General features: G+C 39.8%; 1 protein-coding gene across 3 annotated transcripts in view; it reads right to left on the bottom strand.

The window, feature by feature from the left end:
• Nucleotides 1–341: 341 nt before the first annotated feature.
• The window catches only part of TEX10 (testis expressed 10), a 38,988-nt gene continuing 26,591 nt past the window's right edge, over nucleotides 342–12,738 (bottom strand). For all 3 annotated transcript variants that reach the window (XM_053466096.1, XM_053466093.1, XM_053466095.1), the window contains exons 10-15: nucleotides 10,409–10,497; nucleotides 9,964–10,097; nucleotides 8,721–8,801; nucleotides 6,416–6,594; nucleotides 5,339–5,549; nucleotides 342–1,079 (exon numbers count right to left, since the gene is read on the bottom strand). In XM_053466096.1, the coding sequence (XP_053322071.1) occupies nucleotides 966–1,079; nucleotides 5,339–5,549; nucleotides 6,416–6,594; nucleotides 8,721–8,801; nucleotides 9,964–10,097; nucleotides 10,409–10,497 (808 nt within the window). In that variant the 3' untranslated portion in view covers nucleotides 342–965. The remainder of the gene's footprint in view (nucleotides 1,080–5,338; nucleotides 5,550–6,415; nucleotides 6,595–8,720; nucleotides 8,802–9,963; nucleotides 10,098–10,408; nucleotides 10,498–12,738) is intronic.

Below are 12,738 nucleotides of genomic sequence, written 5' to 3' on the forward strand. Positions count from 1 at the left end.
ATCCACATCATTGGATACAAATGCATACATCACATTTATCTGTAAGCAATGGTGTATTCTATAACAGTTATATTACATGCATCTGGTTGAAAACCATTTGGGGGTTTCTGGGTTTTTTCTTCTTCCATTGTGAGAACTGATGCATTAGTGTTCTGAATGTATTCTTCCTGCTTTATAATGTTAAAAATCATCTTTGTCATCAGTACATGCGGTATTTGACAAAACCATTTACCAAGCCCAGAATACCAGGAGTCTCATTTCTTATTTATTGAAAATACAGAAACAGACATACTAAAACATTATTGTGTATTTTGTTCTGTTTATGGGGAGACAGGTTAAACTTGTTTTTTATTTTTGCTTTAGTACAAAATATGTAGGACCTATTCTCATATGGTTAATGTATTGTATTGTGGCATATTTCCCAAACAACTAAACTTTAATTGGTTTATCACCATTTAAAAAAAATACCACCTTAAAAACAAAGTTATAAAACAAACACTATTCTATTAGATAAAACACTGCTTTCCAATTATTAAACGAAGGGGGGGGGGAACAAATCAGGATCATATCTACAGTGACATTAAGATAATTCTGTACCTATAAAGTTTGACATTTTAAATGATAGTGACAGGAGATTTTTCTGAAATCTGTATTTTGTTAATGTCTTAATCTTAACACAATGTGAAATATTAATACATGTAGTTTCATGGTCTATAGCAGTTCTAACCACTGCACTGATAAATGGTATTTATAGTGTTAATGTCAGCATATTGTTTATTCGGTGAGATTTATTATAGAAAATGTAGGATGTTGCACTCAAACCATTATAAAAGCAATCAACACAACCATCACCAAATAAATAAAATACTTTGCATCCTTTTGTTACAAGTTGATAAGCAATGTGATTTGCTTTACATAATTAAACACTGTGCCAGTCTTTCATGTCGTTTTATTAAAGCCCACTTTCAGTATGCAATTCCAAATGCAGATGACTCCGGAGGATGCTTTGAAAGGTACACATTAAAGCAATACTGAAGATCTGTCAGCCATTGCTCTTGAATTTCACAACTCTTTAGATTCTACAATTGCAAGAAAATACAAAACAGTGTTAGAAGAATAAAAATAGTTATATAAACTGTAATATCTTGTGTCTGCTGAGAATTCCTAAATTGTACTGAAAACATTTTACTTTTTTTCCACAACCACTAGGGCACAATAGCATATCCTAAATATTTACATTTCTGAGCCGATACATGGGAGTCCATGCTGTTTAATGGTAACAAGGAGTATACTGTGTGGACCAGCCAGTACAACTGTGCTTGGGACAAAATTTCTTCTGAAGGTGTCAATGCCAGAAACACTAACTATACACCGATCCTGATAAATCTTGTTATCATGGCACCTGTCAGTGGATGGGTCATGGGCAGCCAAGAGTCATTGATGCAGTTGGGGGGAGGGGGTTTCACAGGGGTAAAGGATGGCCCCGTGTATTCAAATGAGCAAATGTAATGCTGGTTCTGATAGAAAGGTGGCAGATCACTAACAGTGCATTCAGGAATACATGTGTGTGTGTGTGTGTATATATATATATATATATGTTACATATATATATGTAACATTTAATTTAAAACATAAGGAAATTGTAATTGTATTGGGAATGGTAAAAGAACTTAACTTTAGAAGAGTAGATTTTTTACTTGGGGGTTTATTTGCACTGGCAGTACTGAAATCTGCCTCTTCCTCCAGGCAGTTGTAAAATCAAAATAAGTTTCCCTCTCAAACACGCTCTCAGTGAAAAAGCCAATGAGAGAAAATACGCAACCAATAAAAACTTTGGGGAGGGACTAAATAATGCTGCCAGAGGATACACAAGGAGAAGAAATTTGCAGGTAGGAGTTTATATAGGAGACGATATAGACATAATAAGGTGAAGCCTTATAGACATCAAGTCTATAAGGTTTCACAAAGGTATTAAGTGAAGACCAAGCAGCTGCATATCTGAGCTGAGTAGGTTTGCCACCCGTCAATAAATTATAGCTCCATATTAGGCGAAGAACCCCCTAGATTAGTACTCTCCCCCCCCCCAGCTGCAGGACCAATAAACACAATGCCATCTAAACGTTCTGGGGGCCCCATGGGGAATCACATTGCAGACAGCAATGTGATTTACCACAAAGTCCTTAAGAGTAGCGTGTTTATAGGGGGAGGGGCAAGCAGAGAGGCCGCTTACCCTGGGCCAGTCTTCAGGACCTTGCCGAGGCAGGTATAAGATTGTGATCTCCCCAACCAGCCCTGATCACAATCTTATACCTGCCTCGGCAAGGTCCCTCTAACCGGCCCAACATCAGACCTTGGCTTCCGTGCTTCCACGGCAGGATGGAAAAAGGGGTATAAGGGCTGCGTGTGTGTGTGTGTATAATATATATATATATATATATATATATATATATATATATATATATATATATATATATATATATATATATATATATATATATATATATATATATATATATATATATATATATATATATATATATATGTTTGTAAGCTGGTGTGTGTAAGGGCAGTGTAGGTACCTGTGTGTTTGTAAGCTGGTAGGTGTGTGTGTAAAGGCAGGGGTGTACGAGTGCAGTGTGTGTGTGGACAGGCTTGTGTAAGGGCAGTGTGTGTGTGTGTGTGTGTGTGTGTGTGTGTTTATGGGCAGGCGTATGTCATTCCTGGGACAGGACCAATGGGTATCTGAATTTGACAAGCTTGTACAACAGGAGGTAGAGCTGGACAACAGATATCAGGCTCTGCAGTAGTTGTGGGAGAGCCTCTGGATTGTCGTGGGAGAGCCTCACCGATTTTTTTGAATTCGGCAGTGAAGGGGACTCTGATCTGGAGGACATTGGAGAATACAGAGAGGCTATGCTTAGTCTCGGAGAAGTTTCAGAGCTGAGACCTGATCTGGACTACCGGTTTATGAAAGAGTGGCAGCTGGAAAGGGCATACCGACAGCTGCTAGACCGCGTTTGGCAGACTGCCCCAGAGCCAGAGGATATTACAGCACCAGCAGAAGCGCTGGCATCAGGGCAGAGTACTGCTGGGCTCTGCCCACTTCTCTCTGTGGCTCCAGACACTGTGGCAGTGGATGGGACTGCGGTCTCCACTGGCACAGTGCCAGCAGAAGCACATGCATTGATCTTTCAGCTAAGGATGTAAACTCAGAAGGGGTGGATGGGACTGCGGATAACCACTCCCCAGCAGAAGTGCTGGCATTAAGGCAGAGTGCCACTGGTCTCTGCTCACCCCTCCTTCTTGCCCCCAGTCTGACCATGGAACTCCCGCAGTGCCCGCTGAGTATTGACAACAGGAGAGGAAGGACGGCCCCTCTCTACCCCTGTAGAAGAGCTTTCTCCTGGTCAGAGTGCAGCTGGCCTCTGCCCTCCCTCACCCGAGGTCCCTCCACCAGAGGATGGTATAAAACAACCACTGGAGCTCAGATCCCCAAACCTGGATTGAAGGGGCCCCCGCCACCCTGTCGTCTCCTCAGTGGCAGAGAAGACTCCAGAGAGAAGGTGCAGTTGGCAATTCTCTCCAGCGGCAGTTATTTTTTTCCAGGAGAGGCAGAGGTCAGGCAGGTGAGTACTGCCCTTGGAGGGGCAGATTGTTTAGAGCAACAGTTTAGGGAGGGCATTGATGGACCAAATGAACTGACTGACCATGGAGTCAACCTGATTGGGGTCTCCTCCTGGGTCAGTCCCATTCAGAAGGGGGGGGGAATGTGATGGAACCCTTCATCACTGTGGCCCCTGGAGAGGCCCGAGAGCCACCCTCCTCCCTGCCGACTATGGGCCCTGGCCTTGTAAAGGGTGTGTGTGTGTGTGTGTAGGTACAGGGGGTCAGTTTCTAGTGATTTTCCATATTTCCTAAATATTAGAGGCTCTGGGGACTGTGGAGCGCTGATATTGATTTGCGATTAGTCCTGTACTTTGCCAACACAGCTCATGTCTTGTAATAACTTTTCCCTGCGTCTCCCCATGTTTTCAGATACCCCCATAAGTATATTATCTCATCACTTGAGATAATAGGAGATTATTTCTGGCAGACAGCCAGACTGCAACCAGTTTCAGGGTAAAACTAGAGGGTCAGAGGTTCAGATTTAATGCAATGATGTTTTACTTACGGTGGTAGATAAATGGAACAGCCTCTCTTAAGAAGTTGTAGGGACTAATACAGTGATGGAATTTAACCCCTTCACGCCCGGTGACTTACCAGATACGTCATACCGAAGTGGTTCTGTCACCTACCTGGTACATCATGCCAAACAAATGCCCCCACATGTCACAATTGTGGTGATCGCAGGGGCACTGCTGCTGTCTGCCCAGGTATCTGAGCAGACCAGCAGAGCCACCCTGAGACCCCCCCCCCCAAGCCTTTGATAGCTCTTACACAGGCAGCTTCAGGCTGCCTGACTGCTCCAAGCATTAAAAAAAATTAAAATAACAGAACTGACCTGGAAATCAAGTGTGCTTCCAGGTCAATTGCTGTGAGTTAAGAATCTGCTGCAGCTGAAACTGCAAGCAATCAAAAATAGGCTGATGATGATCACATCAATCCTGGTTAATAGGAGGGATCTGATCATTATGGCAGCCACTGAATGAACCTGCCCTAATAAGAGAGAGGGGTCATCTAAGGTAGTAATAAAAAACAAAAAACACAAGTTAATAAAACATGAAATACTAATGACGATTTTAGGCAATAACTACCATTTTAGGTCATAATTATGACATTTTAGGTCGCTCATTATTGATTGTTCAGTGGCCTAAATTTTACGCTTACAAGTCATCTGATAGCTATACATTTAAAAAAATAAATATATTATATAAAAATATAATATATATATATATATATTATATTTAACCTAATAAAATTCTATGTGACCACTGACACTATACAGTACTGTAACCTAACATCTACCTATAACTATTCACCAACAGGATCCTAGTGTTAGCCCTTGCTATCAGCTAACCCCTGTGCATTGTGCTTTCAGGGAATATATAGTTTATGGGGTTCTTTTGTTGTGTATGTGTAGTTTTGCCCCCAAAAGTATGAGGTGAACCAGGTTCAGCTGTTAGAAAAAGTTGAAACCTCTTTGCAAGCATGATTTGAGGTGGCTTGTGACTTTGTAACGCTCACATACCACACATCGCTTTCACAAACAAATAACAGGATATAAAAAGCAAAGGCACTAAATGTTCTTAGATACACCACTGGAGGATTACTAAGAATGTAAGTTGTTATAATTTGACTTGCTTAAATTCTGAAAATAAATGAGGGAAAAAAAACATACCATAACATCTTGAAGAGTTTGTTGCACAAGGAAAGCATTGGCCATCATATAACTCCTCAGCTGTGCATTTTGCAGTAGGAGTCGCAGCAACTGAGCAATAACTGGCAGCTCTTCTTGACAAGCCCTGCTTACTTGAAGACTCTGTAACATCAGTTTCAGCACATTCGGAAGCATAGATAGTAAAGTAATACATGCTCCCCATAAAGCATCTCTGTAAAAACAAGATAATTGATAATACATTTCCAAAATGAATTACAATTTGACAAGGTCAAAAAGTCTCCAAAAAACAAAGTAACTTAAAACGCGGGAGTAATGGGCAGGTTACTTTCCCTGACAGCCCTTTTATTGAAACTACTTATTTGTAGAGAGAGAGCCCGATGGCCGCAAACAATCATGTTAAACATGCCTCTTAAAATATCCCCCAGATAGGTACAGAGAGAAGTCATTCTATTTTTCTCATTAACACTGCCTGACACTTAAAGACTGCATTTAAAAAGTTTGAGATACTACAATTGTCTAGGGGACCTGTATCATCCTCTGTGGCAGCCGGTGGACATCTGCTTGATGCATGCAGACAACCTCCACACATCGCACAGATGTCCACAGGCTGTCGGGGGCAGAGTGGCATATCGGGGGGGGGGGCAGAGTGGCATATCTGTAGGGGTATAAAGCATATCTAGGGGCCAGTGCGACACAACTATAAGGTGCATTATGAATTAAGGGGGACCTTAAAATGGCTATTGGTTGACTAACTGCATAATAGATACCAAAAATGTTACAATGCATGTATTCCTGTTCATTAGATAAAATAGCGTTTTACCATTCCACTAATGTGTATTGTTTCTTTAAAAATATTTTTTTCTTTAAAACTGCACCAAACTATAAATCAGGCCAATACGGTATGTTAGTAGATCGAGAAAGGTCCTTGTTTTCCATAAAAAGCCTAAGTGACACCAAACTTTTGCACAGTAGTATATATATATCTGATATAAAAGAATATACTTGCTTAGCTGTTGCACCCCAAAATATGTTAATTAGGATACGATTTAAGGACACAATTCCCAATCTTATTCTTACCTTTTCTGCATGTGCTCAGCATCTTTTTCCTTTGTGAGCAGGAAGTTGAAAATGCTGTAGCAACAGGAAGCTAAGAATTTGTTCAGATTTTCATTAGGAATGCAGCACTGCTCATGCAAAGTATTTATGGCACACAGTATAGATCCAACAGTGCTGTCAGGTATTACTACCAATCCCCCCTGTTAATAAAACACACAAAAAACAATAGCTAAAACAAAGCATGTATCAGAAATATATCAAAGCAAGATACATATAAACAAAAAAGCATGCAGATAGTGTGTTTACACATGCAAGAGTGGTTGTTATAGAAATACATAAACATATAAAAACCAATTAGGGTTGGAAGCTGACCAAAGTATAAAGACATTTTTATATTTAACAGAAATTGTATTTGACGCTATGCTTAACAACTATGCCAAGTATTGAAATCATTATGTCATGTTTCATTAGATTTGGTATGATGCGCATCATCAGATTTGGTATGATGCGCATCATCAGATTTGGTATGCTGGGACTGCTAAACAAAAGTATATATTTTTCAAAGTTGACATACTATAGTATTTGACTGGGGGCATTTTAACACAATGTCTGTCCTGAACATTGCAGTAAAATTTAATTTTTCCATTTTTAACAAACCAATTCTATTCATCAAACAGTATTTCACTTATTTGTTTCCCCTGGGTATGTGAAATTACCCCCCCCCCCGAGTACAGGAATACCCCGTATGCATGGGTAAGGCAAGTCTCTTCAGCCCTGTGGGTTAAAATTGGAACATGCACATTAGGTTTTCAAGCATGGAATTTTGATAGATCAGTTTATTGGGTCTAGGTCTCATTTGAGACATGGTAGAGGTCCCATATTTCATTTTACCCCCATAAAACCATGTATTTCCACAAACTAGACAGCTCAGGGAATCTGCCCCATGCAGCCGATTCCACTGCTGCAGATACTCACAATTGACCTAGAAGCACCCTCAACTCTCAGGTCAGTGCTGTTAATTTTTTATTTTATTTTTTTACTCTTTCAATGCTGATGCTCCATAGGAGCACAATATTGACTGATATTTATTCACAAGCTTGTTATAAATATTAACCCGCATACAATGCTGTGATCGTGTCATACACAATTGTGGCATCGAAGGGGTTAACACTGCATGATTGCTCTTAATGAGTGTGGGTCAGCAAGGGAGGGTTGGGGGCTAGTCTTCACACTCATATGGAAACCGAATAAGCCTTGGCCCCCTGTCCCTGAAGCTGCCTCTGGCAGCTGGGACACAATCGCCGGTAAACCTTGTGGGGCTCGTTTTTGCTGCTGGTGGTCTGCCTGGGTTAAGAAATTATTGTTCTTTTAAAACTAGTGTTTTTCCTCTGATTTCATTTAGGGATTGTGTTATAAAAGTACTGCATATCTCCAAGACACAGCTGGAATTAATTTCTTTAAGATAGAACAGAGTACTTCAGTTTATTTAAATTTAAAAACCAATTTTAACTTGTTATATGCCATCTGTAAAAGCAGCATGATTCACTCACCTGCATTCTTGTCCCTGTTAAAGTTTCTACATAATATCAGCTTCCAATGTTTAGGTACAATATATTAACAGGGTGTGATTACTATGCAACAATGATAAACATGGATTCTCCCCGAGATATACCATATTGGCTCGAATATAGGCCGCACTTTTTCCCCCACTTTAAGTCTTTAAAGTGGGGGTGCGGTCTGTATTCGAGGTCTAGCGGCCGACGCCCGAGAACATGCAGTCCCGGGCACCTGGCAGGCGGGTGCCGGCAGGGGAGGTTGTCTAAACCCATCGTGCGGACGGTCGCCGGCTGCAGCGATGCGGGTAAACAGCCGCTGCCCCCAAGACTTAACAGAGCAGACTCCCGGGTGTCTTGCGGGGCCGACGGGGATGTGCCGGCATCGGAAGTTGTATACGCGTATTGCGCAGACGTCCCCCGCCGGCCCCGCAAGACACCCGGGAGTCTGCTCTGGTAAGTCGGGGGGGGGGGCAGTGTGGCAGCATATCTCGGGGGGGCAGTGTGGCAGCATATCTCGGGGGGGCAGTGTGGCAGCATATCTCGGGGGGGCAGTGGCAGCATGTTTTTTTGGTGCTTTTTTAAAGAAAAAAACTTTTTCTTTAAAAAAAAACAAACTTTTAGGGTGCGGCCTATATACGGGGGCGGCCTTTATCCGAGCCAATGCGGTAATAGATCAATTTTGATTATCCTGTTAAATAGTTACAAAAACCCAGACTCAAAAATAAAACAAGACTATTGCTAAGAGAGTTTAAAGAAAACGAATGTCTTACCAGATGTTTATTGATAGCATTCTGGAGGATATCAAAACACTGCCGCCTTGCTCTTACCGACGCCAAACTATGACATATTGCCTGCAAAAGAGAATGTACAATGTACAAACACTGCTACTGGGAAATGTAACAAAAATATAAATAGCAGCTATAAAAGTGGAATGAAAGGTAGTAGTAGCCAATGTAGCATCATTAAAGGCAAATATCTATTAATGGAAAGCTGAAACACAAATCAAATGAATGTCAATGTAATACACAAATTCGCATTTCTAAGAGACAAGTTAAACCATCTCATACACTGAGACACTACATTATTCAATACATTGGCTTTATTATTCAGCACAATATGCAGAAAAAGTATACAACCTTTATTTTCTGGTGTTAGTCTAAAATAATTTCCATAGTCTCCAAAATGTAAGCTACAAAGAAACCAGGAAATGCTGGAAATGCTTGAATTTTCAGAAAGCAGAGAGAGTGCAGCTTATGTATTATATATATATATATATATACATACACACACACATACATATATATATATATATATATATATATATATATATATATATACATACACACATATATATATATACACATATATATATATACATACACACACACACGTCTATGTTCACTGCTGCCATGAAGGTGAAGCTTTTAGGTACCCGGGTAGACTGTAAAAAAGCAATTTTATTGTATCGCTGCAAACTATTTCTTTAAAAAAAGTTTGCTGGCGCAAACAATGAAAAGAATACTTCTGAACTTTCTTTGGCTAGATGGATTCAGTCTGCTATATCATTGGCCTACGAACCATGGATGAAAACTGCACTTTAGGGTATCAGAGCTCACTCCAGAGGATGCATTGCCACATCATGGGCCGAGGCAGCCAATCCATAGGAAGGACAGATTTGTAAAGCAGGAACTATTGCCAATGTGTACCATATCAACATGGTTCTTCAGGCTTGTTCCACACTTGTGAGGCAACATTTCTTACCGTAAACGTATCTTACTATTTATTCTGTTATTTTAGAGGTAGTCTTGCTACTACACAGTAAATAAGGGGAGGGGGTTCTGTCTTATAGCCAATTCATTGCAGGCACCTCTATAATCCGCTCAAGGGGATGAGTAGATTATACCAATTTGTAAGGCTGCTGCATGGAAAGAAAAACACATTTACGGTAAAGCATCTTTTTCCAAAATCACACTATACCTCGTGTGAGCTTCTCCTCATTACAAAATATATTACCTTTGTAACAGCCCAATGATGAACGAATTGCGACTGGTCAGTCAAATAAAGACATATACGTGAAACGCGTGTCCTGCTAAGACGATTACATACTTTGCTGTTTTGAATCCATGCCAATTTCTCTCCTGAAAAACCTAAACACAAAAACATTAAAGACAAAAGGAAACCTTTAAGTTGTCATTAATGTCAATTCATCGAGTTTGCTATTGTAATAATTACCTATGCCAGTTATGTAATTGAACAGAATGATAAGATAAGCAGTACCAACACTTAAGTTTTATTGTTGTCAATTTTAAACAGGATCATAAAATACCATATAGTTTTAAATTTCACATAGCCATAATAGATTAAGATTGATCAGATAGATTAGTAGAAGTGGTAGGTAAGGACATTGAAATCTTATTCTGATAATGCATGGACATTTATATTCGAATAAATACTTTACCTATTAATGTTGAGAACAAAAAACTGAAATAGTCTGTATCATTCATTGAGCTTTCTTGCGTGACTTGTGTCCAATGAGCAAAAGGGGACCTGTAATAATAATAATAAAATCTTAAGACCTTTTTTTTTACATTTCTTGATCATGTTTTTACACTCAGTGCGCTCAAGTTAAGTATTGAAAATAGGCACACACTTCCACACTGCTCATTCACAATTAGGGTGACCACAATTTATTTCTGCCATTCAGGGACACTATGAAGCGCATGAGATCACACACACAGGTGTGTGTGTATACACGTTAGACATGCATTTTTAACATAATATTTACTTATTTCTTTAAAGTGAAGACTACAATTGAAATATGATTTCAAAATAACAGCTGAACTGGCAGTTTCTTTATGAGCCCCTGTTGCCAATATATATCATCCCATTGCTGCCAATACATATATAAATATTAGACCATGCTGCCAATATATATATATATATATATAAATATTAGATCCTACTGCCGATACATTTTATATTGAAAAAATTGGACCCTACGCAAGCATTTCCTTGGGCACCGCTCCACAGCATGCAATCACTCCCTCCGCTTCCGCACCAAAACATAGGTATAGATCAAATAAACACACAAAACAGCACTTGCATGTATAGATCAACTGAATAAGACATACAAACCCTGTATTTGTAGGTATCAGGGGCGTACCTAGAGTATTTGGCACCCGGGGCGGATCCTGTAAGTGGCACCCCCCCCCCCAAATATAAAAGTTTAAATAACATTTAACAAGCATAATAGTGCTTTCTTTAATAACCCTAACAAATGAGTGACAAACATTACAAATTAAGTACTGGCTAAGCAGCTAAAGACACTATAAACTAAAAATTCTGATATTATAATCAGGAGTCACCATAACATTGTTCTCTTTTTATTTAAGCATTTGCATATATAGTGGTGTTGCCATGTCGACTCATGATTATATATACCATATGAACCAGACACTGACTGTGGTATAGCATGACACATATCACTATATACTGAGCCAGGCAGTGACGGTGGTACAGCATAATGCCTATCACTCTATACTGAGACAGACATTGACGGTGGTGCAGCTTAAGTAATTTCATTATATATTGAGGCAAACATTACAGTGAAACAGCATAACTCCTATCACTATACACTGAGCCAGATACTACAGTGGAACAGCATAACACCTATCACTGTAACTGAGCCAGATATTGATGGTGGTACAGCATAACCGCTATCTTTATATACTGAGCTAGACACTTATAGTAGTACAACATAACTATCATTATACACTGAGGCAGACATTGACAGTTGTGCAGCACAACTGCTATCATTATATACTGAGACACGCGCTGACAGTAGTACAACATAACTGTTTCCATTATATACTGAGGCACGCGCTGACGGTGGTACAACATAACTGTTAATATATACCGAGGCCCACATTGCCGGTGATACAGTATAACACCTATCACTTTATACTGAGCACACATTGACGGTGGGGCAGCGTAATCCATATCACTATACATTGAGCCTGACATTTACAATAATGCAGCATAACCCATATCACTATATACAAAGCCATTGATGTGGTGTAGGCCTACCACTTCAGTGTCTGGCTTAGTATATAGGGGTAGGGGTTATGCTGCATTATTGTAAATGTCTAGATCGATGTATAGTGATAGGGATTATGTTGTACTGCCCTCAACTGCAGATCAGGGGAAGACTGTGAGAGTCAGTACAGCCTTCCCTTCTTCTGACTGCACCGTGACATTGGGAGGTCCTCTCCCCGTAATCATCCCCAAAGTCCATTTGTCCCCTACGTCACTAAACCACAACTCTCTTTTAATTACTCCCTGTAGTTCAGGTATAGATCAAATAAACAACACATGGAAACAGCACGTGCAACTGAATAAGACATAAATATCCTGTATTTACAGGTATACATAAATAATGTATGGAAACATAGCATTGCAGGTATAAATCAACAGAACACACAAACCCAGCATTGCAGGTATAGATCAACTGGAAATCACTCAGCACTGAAGGTATAGATCAAATAAACAACACATGGAAACAGCACCCCAGGTATTGATCAACTGAATAAGACATACAAATCCTGTATTTGCTGGTAAACATAAATAATGTATAGAAACATAGCATAGCAGATATAGACCAACACATTAACACACAAACCCAGCTTTGCAGGTATTGATCAATTGGAATTCACATAAAAACTCAGCATTAAAGTTATAGATAAAACACCCTAAATTACAGGCATAGATCACAGATTGCACACCCCAAAG

The sequence above is a fragment of the Spea bombifrons genome, chromosome 5 (assembly GCF_027358695.1).
Source record: "Spea bombifrons isolate aSpeBom1 chromosome 5, aSpeBom1.2.pri, whole genome shotgun sequence".
Classification (NCBI taxonomy): Eukaryota; Metazoa; Chordata; class Amphibia; order Anura; family Pelobatidae; genus Spea; species Spea bombifrons.